The following is a 22,791-nucleotide window of genomic DNA, read 5'->3' as shown; positions in this document are numbered from 1 at the left end:
ATGTATAATTGTTATTGGATAATTGGTACAGTTTTTCCAGATTTTACCCTTAAGCACATAACATGTTTCTTTGCTTCTTCGTCTTACTTTTGAACATATTTCATTGAAAATATGTTCTTATCATGATCTTTTAACTAATTTGTCTCTGGGTATTAAAATTTCCTCATTATTAATAATTAAATAAAAGAAGGTAATAGTGATAATAAAATCTTCTCTTGGTTATGAATAGCCTCATAAACAATTATAAAAGAAAAAAATCCCTGATTTATTAGGCTAACAGTGCTCCCTTTTGGCCATTGAACACCATTAAAGAAATCCTAAAATAGGTACCTTTTTCATCTCTGCTAAGAAATGAATTTATATATAATTTCTAAAGAAACCATCCTATGTTACCTTCACATCCTGTGTTACATACACAGTGTGCTTTTAAAGATACTTTTGTGGACTAATGTTTTGATTTTTTTTTTTAAATGATTGGGTCCACTAGAGCAGAGGTCCCTGATTCTGGGCCTCAGATTGGTACCGGTCTATGACCTCTTGGGAACCGGGCTGCATAGCAGGAGGTGAGCAGCCAGCGAGTGAAGCTTCATCTGTATTTGCAGCCACTCCCGTGTGCTAGCATCACCGCCTCAGCTCCTCCTCAGATCATCAGGCATTAGAGTCTCATTGGAGCGCCAGTCCCTGGTGCCAAAAAGGTTGGGGATCACAGCACTAAAATGTCTAATAGCAGTTTCGTAAGACCCAAATTTTAGTTTTATGAATCTTCTCTATCCTCTCCGATTCAGGTTGAATACGAGGGCTTGAAGCATGAGATTAAGCGATTTGAGGAGGAGACAGTGCTGCTGAACAGCCAGCTGGAGGATGCTATCCGGTTGAAAGAGATCGCTGAGCACCAACTGGAAGAAGCCCTTGAGACCTTGAAAAATGAAAGGGAGCAAAAGAATAACCTGCGGAAGGAGCTCTCCCAGTACATCACCCTCAATGATAACCATATCAGCATCTCAGTAGATGGACTCAAGTTTGCCGAGGACGGAGGTGAACCAAACAATGATGACAAGATGAATGGACATATCCACGGGCCCCTTGTGAAACTGAATGGAGACTATCGGACTCCCACTTTAAGGAAAGGAGAGTCTCTAAACCCTGTTTCTGACTTATTCAGTGAGCTGAACATTTCAGAAATACAGAAATTGAAGCAGCAACTTATGCAGGTAAGAACTTTGTCTAGGACTATTTGAGTGAATTTCTCAGATTACATGTAGCATGTTGTGGGATTTCTTATTCTCACATTTTAGCTCCAGATTATTTTTTTTTAAATATTGCTTCTTCAACTAGCAACTTTGAAAGTACAGTATTGTAGAAAGACACAACAGAAGAGGTGTTGAAGAGAAATCTGCCATGTGCATTGCTTTAAGAAATTTATCTCTTAGAGCCACAAATTAGATTGTAGTCATGTATGAAGGGAGAAAAGACAGCAAGCATCTTGATGCATGTCTGACTAAGAAAAGAATTCAAAAATTTTATATGCAAGTGAAATGACAGAAAATGAACTTTTTCATCACAAGCAACTGTATGTATAATTTCAGGAATAATGGTTACACTTCACAGCAATACTTAAGCTTTAAAAAATATGAAGGACTTTGTATATGCTAACTAGCCAGAATACCATATAATTAAAAATACAGTACAGGTATAAATCTGAAACCAAGGAGTTCTTATTCCAACATAAACTAGGCCTTAAATTTTTGGTATCGAATCAAATTTCTTGTGAAAGTTCCCACATTTAAGTTTATCTCATTGTGAATAGACTTTCTAGAGTCTTGCCTCCCTGCTGTACCTTAGTCCAGTGCTAATTAAAATCTTATGTGAGGAACAGCATCATCACCATCACTATTACCTTGGAGCTTCATAGAACTACAAATTATTGGGCTCCACACAAATCTACTGAATCAGGAATCTGGTTCAACAAACTTATTAGGTGATTAATTTTGACACTTAATCTTCAAGGTTCTTTGCATATGGTTGATAGAGGCTGTTAAGACTCTGACAGTCATTTTTATAGCAAACAGTGCTATTTCTACCTCTACAGAAATGATGAATAAAAAATGAAATTAGCATAAATAAATAATTGGCTATAGAACCAATGAAGTTAATTTATTATGAGATTTATTTTTAATACTACATCTAGAGTCAACATATCCTGTACTTCACCTGCCCAATGCTTTTGGCTGCCAAAAGAGAACATGTTTTCACTATATTTAATTTGAATCAAGATAAGAGGGCATGGCCACTGGGAGAAAATGAATTACAGACTTTTACCTGACTGCAAAGTCCAGTTCTGAATACATAATACTTTCCTATGTCTTTTTGCTTCGTTTATACTAATATAAGTAGGTTGATAGTGTAGTTGAGGAAGAAATATCCTCTTTTCCCTCTGAGTTTTTCTGACTGATCTAAGGATTAAATTGATGTAGACAGATTAACAGGAGGACAAAACAAATTTATTACATGTGTACATATGGAGGTTCCATAAGAATATGAGACCCAAGGACAAATGGGGGCAGTTGAGGCTTATATGCCATTCTGGAATAAGGAAAGGGAGGCAAGAGTCAGGGATTTCCAAGAGGAAGTAGGCATTTCACAGATAGACGAGAAAGAGCAAATAATGTGGCAAACAAATAATGGGACACAGAGGGTTGTCTGACAAACAGGCTTTGCTAAGGTGGTAGCTCTCTCCCTGGAGCTGAGTTTTCTACCTGAATTTCTTTAGACAGGTAAGTGGGAGGTAGAAGACTCTTGTTTTGTTTCCTAAAAATAACCAGCTTAAAATAATCAATATTCTAAAAAAGGCATATTTTGGAGTGGCAAACTCTTCTCCCCCAGGTGCAGCACTGAATTATTAAATAATATGAACATTTATTTACCAAGACATGTGAGTAGTCACACTAAGAAGAAAAAATGAGGACCATGAAAGGCCTCATATCACTCGGGTACAGTTTTGCTCAGGGAGTTTAGGGGTGTCTGAATATTGCCACCAAATAAGTTATGATAAAACTTTTATTTAAAGCCACTTTAGAGTTTGAGATCCTGGCCGTCATTGGTATAGCAATTGCTGTACTATTAGGCAACTCTTAATTTTGTGTACTTCAGCTTATGACATCAGCATACTTTGGATATGAGAGTTTGTATTCTTATAGTCCTCTTTTCTCTGAGGATGTCTTTTGGCCAGGATACAAAGCATTACTTTTGAGAAAAAGCTGCCTTCAAATCAATGGGCTTAGTTAATGTTGAGTTTGTAAAGATGTTAAGGGACGCGGGCAGGAATATAACACCCTATACCAGGAATATGCAGTTTTTAAGATTCTCTTCCTTAGGATTAAAGAACCCCTTTGAAAACAGCATACCCAGGCCAAAGCCTTTTCTTGTCTTATAAGGCTCTGTCTATGCAAGTAAATTATGTTTTTTCATCTATGGGTATTTACTTAATCTGGTTCTGAAAAGTATTACTGAACTAAAGGAATTTGTTTGCCTGTACACATCAAAGCCAAACGAGACAGGAATAGGAGTTTGCAGTTAAGAAAGGAAAGGTTTATTTAGGGAATTGGCACCAAGCCCAGAGACACAGATGAGCTGTGGCTCCTCAATGGCCTCTATGGAATAGATTATATAGGAAAAAATCAGTAGTCATGGTAGCTAAGGGAATTGGGGTCATGGGCTCTGCTGATTAGTCAGGCTAAGGTAGGAGGTAGTCGATCGTTGAATCAGGTGCTGATTCAGCCATGGCGTCGTTCTGTCTGGTTTCATGAGGATGTGGTCAGTGGGGTTGTTCCACTTTCATGGGTCCAGGACTGAAACATAACTGAGGTCAAGATATTATCTTCAGTTTGACTGAAACTTTGCTCCAGATTGGGGTCTGGTTATTGTATCTTTGTCATGGTCGATAGACCTGAGGCTTTATACTTCAGAGGGTTTGATGTTGACCAGAAACTAATGTCCTAAGGGCTTAATGATTAAGGAAGTGGATGGTAGAGTATGTGCAAAGGTGGAAGGGTCTGTGGAAGAAAGCGAGTCATAGTTCTATTAGATTGAACTTAGTTAGCTTGAATTAAGGAAAAAGTCTTAGTAAAGAAATGAAGTTTTTGTGTAGTTATAAAAGAAAAAAAATCTGTTTCTACCTTGAGTTTCAGGAATGTTGAGTGAGTTGCTTCCATCTAAGGTGCATTCATAAATGGGGGGAAGGTAATAAATCAGCCCCATTACTAGTCTCTACACTCCCTTTCTGAAATTAGAAAAAAAGCAAGTCCCTTCCTTAAGATATCATACTGCCATCTGCTGGGAAGTGGTAATAATAAATATAAAAATTTACAACAACTTTAACTTAAATGGTACCCCTTAGCATTGTATGGTATACAACCTGCAGATAATTATATTGTAGCCCTGGTGAGAATCCCATACCTCCTTTGTAGACTTGTGAAGACTGAATGGGATGGTCAATATGAAACCATGTGTAAGTCACAAAATTTTATGTTATTATTATTGTATTAGAAATTGCCATCAGTTTATGAGGCGTCATTACCACTTTCACTTTATGTAAACAGTCAATTCATAAAGTGTAGAAAGTGGAGGAAAAGACAAGGGACAGTAAACCTATATCTAAATTAAGGTGTGCTTTTTTCCCCAGAGCAAATCAAACTATATTTCTTCCTAGGGTATGAAATAAATTACAGAAATATTTTAAATTTAGCCAATTATGCTAACTTTCACTAATACAGATGCATATAAATTAAGATATATATATATGAAAAATACGTATAAGAAAACATTTTATTTATTGAAGAGTCTTTATAAACTTGACAATAGACTTTGATAGTGAACAGCTCAATTAATGTCTTTCTTTATTCACTAAGAAATTTTTCAGGATATTATTGGAGAAATTATTTTGGCTTTTTGGTGCCCTCAAGACTCAGTTATTTCCAATAGATTATAATTGACATTTTCCAGTGACAGTCAAGTACTTTAATCAGTTTTGAAAAGAAGTAGATCCTGTCTGTAAAAACTAAGTTACTTAATCTACTTAAAAAAATCTCTATGCTTGTGCCAAAATTTTTGCCTTTGATAAATAGCCTCTGTTTAACTTCACATCACAGAGAAGCAACCTAAGCAGAAGTCTTTAGATTTTTTTTCAGTATCACAATAGAAATATAATTTCATATGTAACTTGAGAAAACAGTAATGTTTCTGTAAAGCTAAAATTGATGTGTCTTGTTGTATGCCCCTGGATGTGAAATAACTATTCATATTATGTTTAGATCCACTCTATTAAAGACAATTTTGATTTTTCCTCTGATGATGGTAAGTGGTCAATTCGCTATATGATTGTAAGAGTTCAAATCAATTTATTTATATATATTTGCTTAATTGGTTGATGATTATAGCATCTGTATGTGGTAAATAGTATTATTATCCTCATTTTACAGATAGGCAAACTGAGGAACAAATATGTAATTTACTCAAAGTCAAAAACCTACTAAGTGGACTTGCTACACAAAAAGAGAGTCAAATAAATCAAATGTTATCTCTTTTTAACAAAGACTCAAAATATTTATGGAATAAAATTAATTAAAACAAGATTGGTCACTTCCTGGTTTTTTAAAACTTAAAGTGTCAAATATAATTTTCCTAGTACAAAGTTGATAAGTAGTTAAAATATTATGTACAGGCTTAATAGCCAACGATTACCTTTGTAAAAGTTCTATAGGCAAAACATTTCAAAGAAGTCTTACTTTTCTACTATATATCAGTAAACCTAAAAAGAATATCTGTAATCACAACAATCAAGGGAAGAATCTATATAGATTTTCTTAAGAGCTTTATGGAGACATAATTCATATACCACACAACCCACCTATTTAAAGAGTATAATCCATTGGTTTTTAATGTATGTAACCATCATCACAATCAATTTTAGAACATTTTCATCACCCCAAAAAGAAACAATATACCCATTAGCAGCCACTCCCCATTTCTCAGAACCCACTATGCCAAGTAACCACTAATTTACCTTCTTTCTTGGTAGATTTGTCTATTCTAAACATTTTCTATAAATGGAATTATATAATATGATATCTTTTGTGTGTGACTTTTTTCACTTAGCGTTTCATGATTGAGTTTCATCCATGTTGTAAAATGTATTAGTACCTCATTCCTTCTTATTGCCAAATAATATTCCATTGCATGGATATACCGCATTTTATTTATTACTTATCAGTGATGGACATTTGAGTTGTTTCAGCTTTTTGGCTATCATGAATAATGCTGCTATAAACATTCATATACAAGTTTTTGTGTGCACATATGTTTTGATTGTCTTGGGTATGTACCTAGGAGCAGAATTGCTGGGCCATGTGGTAATCCTATGTTTCACCTAAGGAGCTACCAGACTGTTTTCCAAAGCAGCTGCACCATTTTACATCTCTACTACCATTGTATGAGGATTTTGATTTTTCCACATTCTCACTAATACTTGTTATTTGCCTTTTGATTGTAGCCTTATTGCCCTGGCTAGAACATCTAGTATAATGTTGAATAAAAGTAGCAGGAGTATTTATCTTTGTCTTTCCGATTTTAGGAGGAATACATTCACCATTAAGTATGTTCTCTGTGAGTATGTCATAGATACCCTATATGAGGTTAAGGAAGTTCTCTTCTATTTCTAGATTATTGACTGTTTTGCTCATGAAGGGGTATTAAATTTTGTCAAATGCTTTTTCTGTATATATCGAGATGATCATGTTGTTTTTGTCTTATAGTCTGTTAATATAGTGTGTTAAATTTATTGATTTTTGCATGTTAAATAAACATTGCACTCTAGAATAAATCCCAAATTTTCAAATCCTTTTTGTATGTTCTTGGATTCAGTTTACTAGTATTTTGTTGAGGTATTGGTCCGTAGTTTCTTTCTTTGTGATGTATTTTTCTTGTTTTGGTGTCAGAGTAATACTGGTGTGATAGAATAAGTTGAAAAGAGTCCTTTCCCTTCTGATTTTTTTCTGAGTCTTTTCCAGGTGACTGACTTTTGCATATGTGCTTGTGCATTAGAAAATAAAGGAGAGTTTTTTTTTTCACCTCACTCTCCAAAATATACTCCCTTCTTTTTCAACTGCTGGATTCCCTCACCTAGTGTTTCTTAGCTCTATGGTGAGTTTTTCCACGGTTCTCTTTTGTCAGGGCATAGATAGGCATTGCCAGAGTTACTTCACTTCAAGCAGAGAAGAATAAATTATTTATTTCTAAGTTATATTTGTGTATATTGATACTATATATACCATTACAAGAATCACGGCAGTCAAATTGAGAGTCAAATGACCAAAATAAAGACTGTGGAGATTAATAGCTTATAAAACAGCTTTGATTTCTTTTCCTATAGAAGTCCTAATGTGAATATGCAAATTCTGGTTATTTTTTCTTAGTTCTTCACAAAAGACTATCTGTTCTCAATATGTATAAATACATTTATTGAAAAGGTAAACATTTCATGAAATTAAAAATAATTTCTATGTGATATAATAGTAACAACAATAATAGTTAGGATATATCATATACTTACACTGGACTAAACAGTTTACAAATTCAGCATTTAGGTTTTCTGGCAAAACAACCATTTTACCATGAAAACTAAAATTCTCAGTTCCAGATAGAAGGTGAAGATTGTAGAATGAGAAATAAGGCAACTATTCTTAGTCACCGTAGATGATTATAATTAACTCAGCAAGTCTCTCTTGGATAGGTTCTTCATAAATGGAGACTAAAATAGTACACTTAAAATTTTATAATTTAGTAAATTTTTTTAGGTGAAACTAACCTTAAGTGTCTGAAAAAAACTATGTGTGTGTGTGTGTGTGTGTGTGTGTGTGTAAAATTTGGATACCATTCCATATTCAAGTGATTACACCAAAAATGTATTGAGTGTGGAAATTAGCACTGTATGTGTAGTATACACACACAAAAGAGACAATGTTCTATTTGATGTATTATGGAGGTACTATCATGAAGAAATTGGTAGACTTACCCTTTTAGATTTAGAAAATGCTTATATTCAATCTGAATTGGCAGAATACAGATCGAAACTTCCTAAAGGCATTACCTGATACATCATAACACTTCTGTTTCTTAAACAAGCTTGAGATACATTGAGTACGTTTTGTTCTGATCTAATTTTTATTTTTATTTTATTTTAAGGCTTTTCCTATTAAAGGGTGTTTTGGAAGTAACTTTGTTATTGTCATATATAATAATCAAATGATGTTTAGATTTTTCAGAGCAAATTCACTTAATTTTCAAGAGAAAAAAACAATAAAACTCTCGAAATAATCTACTTTCATTGAGATTGTATATAATACCAATAAAAGAATATTGAGATTTTCCATCTCCTTTAGCAAAAATTCAAATGACTTAGCTTACAATACCATATTACACAATTATCTAGGGTTTTCACTTAAAATTATTGCCCAGTTGTCCGGATAAGTCAATTCATCTGCAGTTATGGAGATATAACCTTTTATATCTAATGAAACCCAGCTAAATGGATTTGTATTCAAATATATCTTGACACTGAAATGAAAGAGTTGCTTTTGCATGTACATATACAAATTTGTGAAAACAGCTGTGTTTGCCATGTTGAATCATTTTGGTAATGGAAATTGGGCCACAGTTACTCCAATGTTAACAACAGCTAACGTTATAATACTTTGAGCATTAAATTCACTATCTTGCTTTTTCATGAAAATGTCCCTATGAGGCAGGCATTATTGTGCTCCTTTTTAGATTATGAAACTGAAGCTTGCTCAGAGTCACATAGCTAAGTAAATGTTGGTGCTACACTTTGACTCAAGTTCTCTAATGCTGCAGCCTCAGTTTTTTTGTTTTTGGAGTTTTGTTTTGTTCTGTTCTGTTTTTAACCTATAATACTATTGTTTTGGAATATTTTAGTTTCTGCAGCTACAGATTGTGTTTCTGTTGTAGATACGGGAAGGCACTCTGTCAGGAAATCAAAACCACAATTTAGGAGCCTCTAAATAATGATTTAAAATAACAAAACTATATTTTAAGTTCTAAAACATGTGACCATACTGTACAGGCAATTCTTGCTTTGCACGATATTGTGGGTCCATAAATATGATTGTGAAAGCTGAAACCATGCAAAACAAACTTAATAATTAGTGGAGAAACCTGTAACTGTTCTGTGAGCTTTAATTTTTTTTTGTCAAACATTAAAAACTCTCACTGTTGTTTATACATGTATAGAGAAATGAAAAGGTAGTAAAACTACTTAGTACACTGTAACCTAAAAATAGAAACATAAAGTTTTCTTTATAAAAACACTTACCTTTGAACTAAAAATTTACCACCCCGTCCCAAAAAAACAGTAATATTCAGAGTAAGTTGAATGTGCCCTCTTCTCATAATATAACTCATGATACTGAGTGAGAATTTTTTCTATGCTTTGGCAAGTTGTTATGCTCCTATCTAAATTTAGATCGGCTTCCAATATTTTATCCTTTGTACTTTCGATGTCTGAAACCATCTCTGAGAGTATCTTTAGTGTGCCGGTACCACTTCCTTTAGGACATTTTCATCCTTTCTGTAACAACTGCTATTTTCCTTTATGTTGATACATTCTCCCTTGCCAAGTTGTTTTGGCCTCGTATCTAAAGTCTTTCAAACAGCATCAGTGTCCACATTCCCACATGCAACTATTGATGCTATAACTCCATTTATGTTTAATTCAAATTTCACTTCCAACATTTTCACTTTGTTTCTTTGCTGTCCTCCCTCCTTTCCTCCCTCTCTTCCTTTCTCTTTCCTTTGCCAATTCCCTTTTTGGATTATCTATCTTTGTAAAACATCATGTGGGTTTCTCACCTGGAGACAAGAAGACAGTACAATTACATACTTTGCTGTCTGCGAGTGAACTGAATAATAGATACACAGTGAGCAATCACTGACAGACTTTGAATGAACTCTTGATTGGTCATCGGTCATGATGTTACTATGTAATGATTCTATAGATTGAAGCAGCAAAGATTGCACTTTATACGTTGCTCACAGTTAATATACTGAGCATTGAAATCTGAGCTGTATTTTTGGGGGAACTGGTGTTTTAACTAAAGCATGTCACAGAAATTCATGCATATTAGAACCTTGCCAAGTGAGGACTGTATGTACATGGTAATTATATGAAGAATATCAAGTACCACAAAGGATCATAAAATTATTACTCTACTGTATTATAGATTTACAGGTAGGTGTCTCCTAAAGTAATATGCTGGTTTAAATAAATATTAATTACATTTTAATAATTGATATTTATTATGTACTTATAATAATTTTACTTGTCTCTTAGAAATTTAGAAGAATTTGGAGAGATACATGATCCAGGAAAGTTAAAAATTCAAATTGATAACTTTCTCTAGAAATAAAGACATTCAACGTAAATCCATTTATACCTTAAAATGTAAATATTTGCTTATCAAAAAAACATGTTTACATTATAAACATAAAAACTCTTAATTCATAATAGTGATTACTCATATGGAGGGACAGAAAATGGTTTTGAAAATTCTCAGATTACAATTTCTTATATACTTAGGTTTAATGAGATAGTATTTTATACTGAGACCTGAATATTTTCAACATACAATAATGCCATCTATATAATAATAAAATTATCATGTTATTCAGATTAACTACTAATTTTTAAAATTCCTATTTCAGACTGAACGGATTGAAATGATTTGTAAATTGTTCTTTGAGCCCTTAAACTCTGTATTCTCCAATTTTTATGTTAAAAGCTATCAAATTTACTATATGTCTATTTGGGGGTTTCAGTGCTTATTTTTAAGTGGTGTGTTAGGGTTCTCAGCAGTATTTAGTAAGTTTAAATCTCAGGTTGTAAGCCTGTTTGGGGGTTAAGCTCTGGGAAGGAAAAGATGATTCATAGGAACCTTGAGACAATCACTTATCCCACAAGAACTAAGGAGCAGATAAAGACAATACCAGACACTATCTCCAGAAGTCATTCTATGTTTTCTACAAAGTGTTAAAAGATAAAAATAAGATTGTTTGAATAACATTAGGTTTCATGAGCATATGTGTATAATGCATGAGATTTGGATGGGTAAATATACATAGCATAGTTCTTTTAGAATGATTTACTTTTAGATTGATTGACTTAACAGAACTGCTGAAGTAAGTAAACACACTCCAATTTAATTTGAAATAATGGGAACATTGGCTCTGCTGCAGTTATTTTAAGTGTACCTATGCCCTGACTGCGAATGGATTCAGTTCATCAATGGCATTGCATTGAAGTCATTCAGAGACTTTCTTTTGCCATTGCAGGTAGAGCGGGAAAAAGCCATTCTTCTGGCCAATCTCCAGGAGTCACAGACACAACTGGAACATACCAAGGGGGCACTGACGGAGCAGCATGAACGTGTGCACCGGCTCACAGAACACGTTAATGCCATGAGAGGCCTGCAGAACAGTAAGGAGCTTAAAGCTGAGCTGGACGGGGAGAAGGGCCGGGACTCGGGGGAGGAGGCCCATGACTACGAGGTGGACATCAATGGCTTAGAGATCCTTGAGTGCAAATACAGGGTGGCAGTAACTGAGGTGATCGATTTGAAAGCTGAAATTAAAGCCTTAAAGGAGAAATACAATAAATCTATAGAAAACTATACTGAAGAGAAGACCAAGTATGAGAGTAAGATCCAAATGTATGATGAGCAGGTGACTAGCCTTGAGAAGACTACCAAGGAGAGTGGAGAGAAGATGGCCCACATGGAGAAGGAGTTGCAAAAGATGACCAGCATAGCCAACGAAAATCACAATACCCTTAATACTGCCCAGGATGAGTTGGTGACGTTTAGTGAGGAGCTAGCTCAGCTTTACCACCATGTATGCCTGTGTAATAATGAAACCCCCAACAGAGTCATGCTGGACTACTATAGGCAAAGCAGAGTCACCCGTAGCGGCAGCCTGAAAGGCCCCGATGATCCCAGAGGACTTTTGTCTCCACGGTTAGCCAGGCGGGGTGTGTCATCCCCAGTAGAAACAAAGACCTCCTCTGAACCAGTTACAAAAGAAAACACAGAGACCAGCAAAGAACCAAGTCCAACCAAGACCCCCACAATCTCTCCTGTTATTACTGCCCCACCATCATCTCCAGTATTAGATACAAGTGACATCCGCAAAGAGCCAATGAATATCTACAACCTTAATGCCATAATCCGGGACCAAATCAAGCATCTGCAGAAAGCTGTGGATCGGTCCTTACAATTGTCTCGCCAAAGAGCAGCTGCACGGGAGCTGGCGCCCATGATTGATAAAGACAAGGAAGCCTTAATGGAAGAGATTCTCAAGCTCAAGTCCCTGCTGAGCACCAAACGGGAGCAGATTGCAACGCTGAGGGCAGTGTTGAAAGCAAACAAGCAGGTGATCTCATTCTACTGACAACTCATGCTGGTTAATGCTTTCTTAACTAGTTTATTCCTTAATGTTTTTGAGTGTCTACTATCATCAGGATGAAAGTTCAGATTCCTGGTCAGCAGTGAAATGAAACAAACTATGTCCCAGTGCCAGATCAGAATGTAAGAAGTATTTTTAAGTGAATGAATGGATGAAATAGGAGCGTAACTGTGCTCCAGTAGATAGAGGTAGAGGTGAGGAAGTTAAAGCAGGAACAAAGGAGAAGATCCATGCAGATACTGAAAGCCAGTTCATGAGGTACTTAGCTGGATTCTAGCAATCACTGAGTGTGAAAACAGGAGTTGGAGAACTGGCAGAATAGGCTGGCATGGCAGCTTACACCAGGGATATAAAGCAAAAAAAAAAAAAAAACCACTGGTAGGAATTTATTACCATAAGCACTACTATAATCCAAAGACTCAGTGATAAAGAGTGGTTATTAATAACCAATACCACATTAAGTAAGACTTAGACAACCTTTATCAAGGATGTAATATCTTGGACATTCTTGGGCAAGCCATTTAGATAACTTCTCTGACTTCTTCCTGAAGGTTGAAATTAAAAACATAAAAACCTAGATTTATAAAAATGTCAAGAGAAATAACTGACACAGATATATAGGTAAGCATGGCTGATCAGCGAAGAGAGACTGATGAACAAGCATTCACTGATTACATATTTTATAGGCAGTAGTGAGTAGGGATGCAAAAATAAGTGACTAATAATTTAGTAGGAGTTCAACACATGTCTATAACTGTTTACAAGATAGGACATATCAAGCACTTTAGAATAATATAAACAGTGCCATAGAAGTTCAGAGCAGAACAAAGCATTCCTGGCTGAATTTTCATTTTCATAGTGGTTTGCGTTACAATTTACATTTCGTCAGAACCATAACCCTTATGGGCTTAGTAAACTAAATAAAAACATATTCCTAGCCACGCATTTAAATTTTAATGATGTGGGGCCTATTTTTGTGATGTTTATGTGCCATAAATAGCTTTAAGTATCTATAGATAATATCCATTATATTTAGACATTGTGGAATGTTAATTATAAAGGGCTTAGGTGAGAATTCTGTGGTGTAGGAGCAAAGAGGAATCTTCAATTTTAAAATAGGCATTCTACATTCTCTACATATCTTTTAATATACTTTAGGATTTTTTTTTTGTAGGTACAGTGTCTCCTGATGAAATAAGCAAATATTTATTAAGTACCATCTGTATACTAAACTGTGCCAGATGCTAAAGATTCAAAGAAGACTAATCCATGGTCCCTGCTCTCCAGAAGAGGACTCACAGACTAGTGGGGATGTCAGAATAGAAACAGATAATTACAGTTTGATAAAATTGAAGTAATGGGAACATTGCAGAGGAAGTAACTAACATCTCAGAAAAGTTGGAAAAAACTTCTCAGAAGCAATTTTATTTGAATTTGTTCTTAAAGGATAAGAAGTTGCTTTCTAGAAGAGGAGGAAATAATTCCAGACAGAAAGAACAGTCAGTAGAAAGGTGCAAAATAGGATGATATATTCAGGAAATAATTTTGAAGATCTCTGGCTGGAAACAATTTTTTATTTAGAAAGTCACCTTTGGTAGTATGTGGAGAATGTGGCAAATGCAGAGGTCAGGAAAGCTAACAGTTTATAGATACTAAACATTACTTAGGTCTGAAAAAGTTCTGTGCAGTCTGTGGACAAACAAATCTACAAACAAAGCTGAGTCCTTTGGGGGCATTTCTCACAGGTAATAAGTAATTTTGTACTTTTATTTCAGATCTTACTCTTCTGCTCCCACCCCCATTATGCTTCCCTTAGGCATCTGATCGAGTGGCTCCACCTGCTTACAAATTTGTTACACCTACATTTTCACTTAAATTCAACTATCTATTCTAAATGAATATGTATCTAAATTCACTTTTTTAAAAAATAGCCCGTTTTCCTGTGGTCAGTTTCTTCATTCTGGATAATTTTCTGAATTTATAATATTTCTAAAGATTCCACTGAATTAAGCACTACAGGACATATTGAACTCTTTTATGGGTAACTTCTCATTTAAATTTGAATTTACATTAAATCAGAAGTAATAAGAAACCATTTTGGAATCAAATCTTGAACAGATTAACCCATTCCAACATTGTTTTATTTGAAAAAGATTCTAGTTATCTTTATAGAATTTGGAGCTTTGCGTAAGAAAGTCGAAGCTGTCCATTTCAGCCACAGAAAGAAATGTTAAAGACCATCATTGTTCTCCTGAGAAATCTCATTAGTAGTGGATTTTTCTCATTAGTAACAGACTTTTTCATTAGTATTAAATATTCTTACACAGTCTGAAAAGCTGTACTTAACACACCATTTGTAAAAATGGTGTGTTTCCAGTTTGGCTTCAGTATTTATATCATGTGCTGTGTTCTCAATTTGAAACTATTAATTCCAAGAATTTCAGACATGCTAATGTTCCAGATTTAAATAAATATTTCAATTCATTCAACATTTTGGAATCTTTGCTTTTATGGAGATTGTGAAGAATTAAATTCGACTTAAAATTTGATTATTAAATTTGACAATACTTCATTGTTTTGAAGAAGTTGTACGCAAAGACTTAGAAAATAATTGGTTCTTTGTTAACTCTTTTCCTTAAACATAAAACATGGATTGGTAGTTTATCATATATTCATGTCATAAATTGCAGGGACCTATATCTTTTGTTCTTTTCATATCAGGACCACAGAGCACAGGTGCCACAAGAATTTTTGAGTGCTATCGTATTTCATTTGGAAGCTGTGCTTCTTCACTAACTTCTTGATAGAATTCTTCTTATATGAAGTTTCATTTTGGCTCTCCTCATATCTGAAAATACCAAGCTCTCAACAATTAACATTAAATATTTAATGAAATACTATAATTGCCTTAGCTCCTGGTACTGACTCTTGTTCACAGTTGGCTTCTAAGGCAATTTAACTGCATTATGGATTCACAACGTGTTTGACATCAAAGAAAAATGGCCTTATGTCCAAAGTATACATATATATGTTTATATAAAATTTAACCACTCAATTTTGTTTTCTCTTTATGAAAGAAAGTAATAGACCCAGCATGAAGAAATCTGTATGATTGATTTTCCTGATATGAAAATTGTAAGCATTGTGATTTTTTTGCTTTAGACAGCTGAGGTGGCACTAGCTAATCTCAAGAACAAATATGAAAATGAGAAAGCAATGGTGACTGAAACTATGACGAAACTTAGAAATGAACTGAAGGCTTTGAAAGAAGATGCAGCAACTTTCTCATCCCTGAGAGCAATGTTTGCAACAAGGTAATCATTTTTTCTTCCAAGATTAGGTGTGGTACATGGGGAAGAGACTTTAAAACTCATATGCGTGCATCTTCTTGCATCTTGAGTGTATTTTCTATGCCATCTAAAAGGGTAAGATGTGAAGAAAATATATGAGATTCCACTCTGACAAAACTATTTTCGAGAGCCCTCTACTGGATGCCCTGGATCAAGCAACTCCTTTACATAGAACTATTTTAAATCGATAGAATAGATATTTTTTTCTAGAGCTTATATGCTCAAAAGAATTAGATTAAAAAAAAAAAGCCTCCAATAAGAAAAAAACCCCACTTGCTAAAATAGCTAAATATTATCACCACGGAAATTTATCTTTTTGACTAAAGTACATAAAAGTGCTTATCATTAGTATTGTATAAGATGCCATCATAATGAAGATTAATATTCATCATCATATCAGCTACTTACTTAGATGTTAATCGATCACTGAGATTTAAATAAAACCTCTAAAATGTAATTATATATCACCAAGTTTTTCACATTGCCCAACTAATTAATTTAACAAATATTAGTTATACCCCCTATCAGTTTCATTATGAAGTGCCACTATATTGTGTTTTTAAACTTCAAGTGATTGTTAAGAATGCATTGATTCAAAGCATTCAAAATCCTGAGGTTTTCAAAAAGTGACCTTTTTTGCTACCACAATTCAGAGCCAAAACAAAAACAGTATATGTCTTATATGATCAAACTTGATGCACATTTCATATAGCATAACTATAGCTTTATTTGCAGATTCAGTAAATAATTTACATGTAGCTGATATAAGTGTAAAACAAAATCCTGAATTGTATAGGAGCATGGGAATCTGTCTAGCTTTCTTTGGATGTTAGGAGAGAAAGACTTAAGCTTATAGTTTGTGATTGACTCTTGGAGATGGTGATGAGGAGGCTGAGTGCCCGAGGGACCACAGGGGTGTGGGGAAGCTGAACATAACTGATTTCTAGGTCTACAAGGATGGTAAGAGTTTGAGAAGTAGAATATATACGCCTCTGGCCATTGTCGTAGAGCAGGGACGACAGGACAGAGAATGAAGATGGTGCACACACCCCTCACTGATGAATGAAATCAGTCAGAATTACATGTAGAATCAAGAAAATGTAAATTTTGTTAGAAAAAGAAATAAAAACTTTTTAAAGGGACATTTAAAGTCTTAATCTGGTTATATAAGAACTATTACCCTCAAATAGTGCATTTTCACAGAAATTTGTTTTTTTCAGGTATAGTAATTGCCTTATTCCATAGTATTTATTTTAATAGTGCTATCTGACCAATTAAAATAAACGCAGGTCCTAAAATTCACATTGTATTTTACTAAGCCCCAATTCTTTTTATGATATGCTTCTCGACACTCAAGGTTAAAGAAAATGAGGACCTAAGAGGATCTCAAGTTCTTTCACTACAGAGTTTATTATTTCTTTAAAATGCCACAAGGCTTGTGCTAATTTTAAAGTGTATACAATACATTTTTGGATAACCCCACAGTCATTAACTATTTGCTGGTGCATGAAGAGTATTTGTTGTTATTATTTTAGTGGATAAACTCAAAAAACTGACTAATTGTATAAATGATTCTTCCTTGCAAATACATATGGGCTTAGCTTTTACATTTGGTGGGAAAAATAGATCACTGAGCTTATCTTCCTGCTGCAGCACAAGTTTCAAACCTGAATGAAGATGTCTGACAGCCTCCTTTATCTGTATCAAATTCTATGTAAATCTGGATTTTCTTTGACATCTGTTGCTTTGTCTTCTGGTTGAGAAATCATTGAAAATATTCAGGTTTCTAATTAAGGCAAATCTGCCATATTGAAAGCAGTGGCAGCTGCAGTCTGTACTCAATTAAAATAAAATCTATAAATATAGATAAAGAAGAAAATTTTTTTATAAACTTTTTTTTCTGCATGCTATAGGCGTAGCCTATAACAAACTTGCCACATTCCTGCAAAGAACACAGTAGAAAAACCCATGGTAGCATATCTAAGATGCTGTGAACACTACCTGAGATGTTTTACTGTTTATTCTTCTGCCCCCGTGGAGCAAACCCACAATGACTCTGTTTAAGATTTTATCACTTAAGAATGTTCCCATGTGTACTCCGTTGTATAGATGCGCCATCAGTTACTAATCTACTCTACTATTTCCAGTTTTCTACTGTAGTAGGTTACGTTGATTCTCCTCTAGGAAGATAGTGTTCTAAATATCTAAATTCCAATAAATAAACAAATAAATAAATTTACTTATTAATTCTAGTAAAATTTACTGTATTTCAACTGAAATTCTAAATTCAGTTTCACCAAGATATTTTCCTGACCACTTTTCTGTTTTGGTTCCAGATGTGATGAATATGTCACACAATTGGGGGAGATGCAGAGACAGTTAGCAGCCGCAGAGGATGAGAAGAAGACTCTAAATACTTTGTTACGAATGGCTATCCAGCAAAAACTCGCCCTGACCCAGCGGCTGGAGGACTTAGAGTTTGACCATGAGCAGTCCCGACGCACCAAAGGCAAATTTGGAAAGAGCAAGATCGGCAGCCCTAAAGTAAGTGGGGAGGCATCAGTCACCGTGCCCACCATAGACACTTACCTCCTGCATAGTCAGGGCCCACAGACACCCAACATTCGGGTCAGCAGTGGCACTCAGAGGAAAAGGTATGCATGCAGCAATTTTCATAGTATGGTGCAGTGGCCAGATTTTAGTTAACTGCAAAAATTAATGTGTTCTTATTATGGAGGATGGAGGAAGGGAAGGAAGAGAAAAACTGGGAGTGGGTGTATAAATGGGCCTTGGTTTTTCCAAATCAAAATTTTTTTTGATAATCGTGTTTATTTACTCTTTTCTGTCATCCACACACCATCTCTTGATTAACCATAATATAACTTTCAAGTGTCTTGTTAACATTTTTGCTGTTCCTTGTATGGATAAATGTGCCTCTCCCTTACCTCCAACCTAAAAATTAGTAGATAAAAAGTGGATATTAAGAATGAAGCTATGTTTTACATGGATAATAATTTTAAAAGTCTTTGTATTTCTAGTAATGGTGCTATTTACCAGCTTCTTTTCCATGAGACAAGGATATGAATATGTTGTCTTAGGGGAAATTTTGTCCATGTTACCAAAACTGATGACTTGCTGAAAGGAGATGTCTATATTGAGGTAGAAGGGAATGGAATATGTATAGTCTTTTTTCTTAAAAGCAGGTTTTTATGCTTTTTCATTTGGTATGTGAATATTGCTCAAAGAAATCACTTGTAAAGTTTTTAGGGGCTTGATTTTCTGACCTTTTTCCAGAGTCTTCGATATTGAATTACTTACCCTGTATTTTCAGTTAATGGTACAATTTTTCTTTTAGGAGCTTTCAATAAGGAATTGAATAATATAAATATTTTCTATTTGTGGTTCAAACTGACTAACTATAATAAATCTCTTTTTCAGTATCCAATACAGTTTCCAAATAGGGTTGTATCCTGATGTGGGAACTAAACAATTAGCAAAATCTTGATTTACATGTTAAAAAAATTAAATGCCAATATAAATAATGTTGTCACTGGTGAGGCTTTGAAAGGTAATTAAAGTAAAACTTTTTTGTTTCCTATATGTATTTTCTTGGATCTCCTGCAAGACAATTTTCACCTTCCCTTTGTGATCAGAGCCGTCCCAGGACTTCAGGGGCTTCCTACCTACAGAATTTATTAAGAGTTCCCCCTGATCCCACCTCCACAGAATCATTTCTTCTGAAGGGCCCCCCTTCCATGAGTGAATTCATCCAAGGGCACCGGCTCAGCAAGGAAAAAAGGTTAACCGTGGCTCCACCAGGTAAACATTTTTTCCTTGGGTGCATGTGATGCAAATGATTAGTCGAATAGACAGCCCCCCTCTTCCTTCCAGCCACTCACACCCACCCATCCACAGAGTCTAACTTTGATGACGGGTAAATTCCTACAGCTCAAGTAAAAACGCCTTTACACTTAGCATCCTATTTCCTCCTTTACTCAGCCAGACCATCATTCCTTAGGAGTCCCCAGGGCCTTCCTTTTAACAACAGCCAAGGATGGAAAATGAGAATTGGAAGAAATGAGATAGAGAAAAGGAAACTAGCAACAGGCACAGCACAGGACGCACACCTGGATCCTATTTGCAATTTGGTAGCTCATAGCGATTCCATCTTGGTCAAATTTTGTCATTTTGTTCTGATCATTTTAAATGTAATTTCAGTAGAGGGAGCCATCTTTATAAAAAGCCTTTTGGCCTAATCTCCTTTTGTAGTGACTCAGAATGTCTCCTCGGACCTTATTGAGAAATAAAGGTAAAATCCTCTAAGGTTTTGCTCTTCAGGAACACATAGGTCTTATTATAATATTCTCGTAGGTTGCTGGCCCTTTTTGATTTACACTTACTGATATGCTCACAATTTACTTTAGCTTCACTATTTTGCATTTTTATTTTTATTTTTTTCTATGAAGAGCCTCACTTGAAAATGTAACCTCTGACAAATAAAGGTCATCCTTTCAAGAAGTCCCAACATGTTAACTATAGATCAGAGGTAGCACACCAAAAGGAATCCCATGAAACAAAATAAGCTCAAAGGCACAATTATTTGGCTATCACAAGGAATGAAAAATTAAAAATAATTCCAGTTAGTTGTCAACAGTGTGAACCTCAGAGATTTCACACGATCATCTATATTTCTGGCCTCTCTCGAATGATTCTGAATATCTGGCAGGCCTAGGTCTGCATTCATGCATGTCAGCAACCTGTTGGAGCTATGTAGTGATTGCTGCTTTTAAATAAGGCAAACTTTGCAGTTGGCCACAGTCTGCTCACTCCCTATTATACTCAGCCTGCTACACTCAGTTTTATTATCTTTTGGACCCTGTTATTGTAGCCTTTGAGTTTGCCACCTTTGCCACAGATCTTTTTTTCTTCTTATTTACTTTAGTTTTACCTCCCACCTAATTTACTTCCATTTTACCTTAATTCCTTTTTGGAAACCTCAGCCTTTGGCTCTCTAATACTTTCCTTATCTGATTCATGAATCAGCCTACTGATTGGGATTAAAAAACGTGTGGAAATTTACAGCACATGTTCAATATTCTATGAATGCTTGAGGAAATTGGTAGTGACAATGAGTCAGAAGAGCCTAATAGTCAAAATATACACCTAAAAAAAAAGTAACAACTCTGCTGGGTGTTTCTACTTTCATAGCTCAATTTATCGTTTTAGACCCCACTGGAGGGTACCTTGCAATATTTGTGAATCACCAAAGTGGTGATGATTCATCAGGACACCTCATTTGAATAAAACTTACAAGCCTTTTCAGTGTTCCAAATAAATTTAGTAGCACTATGTACTAAAGTTTAGAAAGGAAATTGTGTGATTAATAAGTAACCCTAGTATTTTAATTTTAAATGAGTCATACCAATATGATTAAATATTAATAATATGAATAATAATTTTATTTGTATATGACTTTTACTATTGTTTTCATGAACATATATTTTACATTATTGTTATTACATTGCGAAAACCATTAACATTATATCATAAACCTTTCCATGTTGCTACCTAACCTTATTTTTAAAGATTGAATTATAAATTTTATTTCAGACATTGTTATCACATGATCACTACTTCTCTTGTTAACTAATGGGATCGTTTCCCATTATTCGTTATATTATAGAATGCTACTGAGAATATCCTCATGCATTCAACTTCTCATCCATTTAATTTTTTCTCAAGAGTGAGATCACTGAGTTAAAATTATGAACATCTTTATGCTTTTGCTCCATTTTGATGTTCCTGTCAGAAAGGATATATCAATGTACTAAAAGCCTCACAAAATATTTTTCTCATTTTCATACATTCTGAATCTTTTTACTACTTTATGTTCATACACTGTACTCATCTTTCAACTCTAAAGCTAGTTAACACATGTGAATGAAAGTACCATTATGTTGTCTTAAATTCTTTAGTTTTGAATAACCGAAAAGTTTCATTAGCCTTAGATATGATTACTGTACACAAGGTTAGAGATATAAATTATGTAGAATTCAGAATCATCAATAGGCCAGAAAGTCACTTTAATGACAACTCAGCATATTGATAAATCTTATTTTAACCATTTCTTTGAAATTAAAATAGTAAAAGCTATTATTATATCCCAAGGAATTTCAGTTGTATATCATGAAATCAACCAGAATAAGCCTTAATAAATTCTTAGGTCAATTCAGCAGCATTTTTTAAAAAAGATTCCAGTTAAATAAATTATTATAAAAACTGACCAATTATCTATACCAAACAAATTTTAGCTTCTAAAAACATTTGCATTATTGACTATATATTATTTTTCCTAGGCTGAACTATATTGGGTAAGACATTAAACATTATTTATGATGATTTTATTATATAAAATGTTTTCATTTATATCAGAAAGGAAAAATATGCCATATATATCCAATCCTAGGTTCTATTTAAGAAATATCTTAAACCCATAGGAAGTAATAGATTTTATGAGTATTTTTTATTCATGAATTTACGTTATTGGTTATTATAAAATTTAATAGCTAGTAACAATATATATATTTATCATTTTAAAGGACAATTCACTGTTAATTTATCAGAATACTTTTGACAACTATGTTTTATAAAATATATTTTAATATATCTTAGTAAGCTTATGTTTTATTCTAATAAGCAGATATAGGGATTTTTCTATTGAGGATCATTAAAGTAATTAAATCAATAAAATGAAATTAGTTTAATTTCATTTGAGTCCTTTGGTTGAGGAATTGAGAGCGATATAAATCTCATTTTAAATTTTAAGATGCAGAACATAAAATATTATTTACCATACATGAGATATTTTTAAATAAATTTTATTTCTATGAGGTGGTCCACAGAAAATCCCATC

General features: G+C 34.2%; 1 protein-coding gene across 6 annotated transcripts in view; it reads left to right on the top strand.

Moving 5' to 3' along the window:
* BICD1 (BICD cargo adaptor 1) overlaps positions 1 to 22,791 on the top strand; it is a 163,697-nt gene that overhangs the window by 113,804 nt on the left and 27,102 nt on the right. For 2 of the 6 annotated variants that reach the window (XM_036236671.1, XM_016131357.2), the window contains exons 4-8: positions 786 to 1,211; positions 11,401 to 12,495; positions 15,691 to 15,842; positions 18,215 to 18,532; positions 19,504 to 19,697. In XM_036236671.1, the coding sequence (XP_036092564.1) occupies positions 786 to 1,211; positions 11,401 to 12,495; positions 15,691 to 15,842; positions 18,215 to 18,532; positions 19,504 to 19,697 (2,185 nt within the window). Of the gene's footprint in view, positions 1 to 785; positions 1,212 to 11,400; positions 12,496 to 15,690; positions 15,843 to 18,214; positions 18,533 to 19,503; positions 19,698 to 22,791 lie in introns of those variants that run through there. The other 4 variants (XM_016131360.2, XM_016131362.2, XM_036236672.1 and 1 more) reach the window with 3 other exon arrangements.

Source organism: Rousettus aegyptiacus, unplaced genomic scaffold (genome assembly GCF_014176215.1).
Source record: "Rousettus aegyptiacus isolate mRouAeg1 unplaced genomic scaffold, mRouAeg1.p scaffold_m13_p_2, whole genome shotgun sequence".
Classification (NCBI taxonomy): Eukaryota; Metazoa; Chordata; class Mammalia; order Chiroptera; family Pteropodidae; genus Rousettus; species Rousettus aegyptiacus.
Note: the sequence above shows the minus strand (reverse complement) of the source record. Positions and strands in the feature narration are given on the sequence as shown.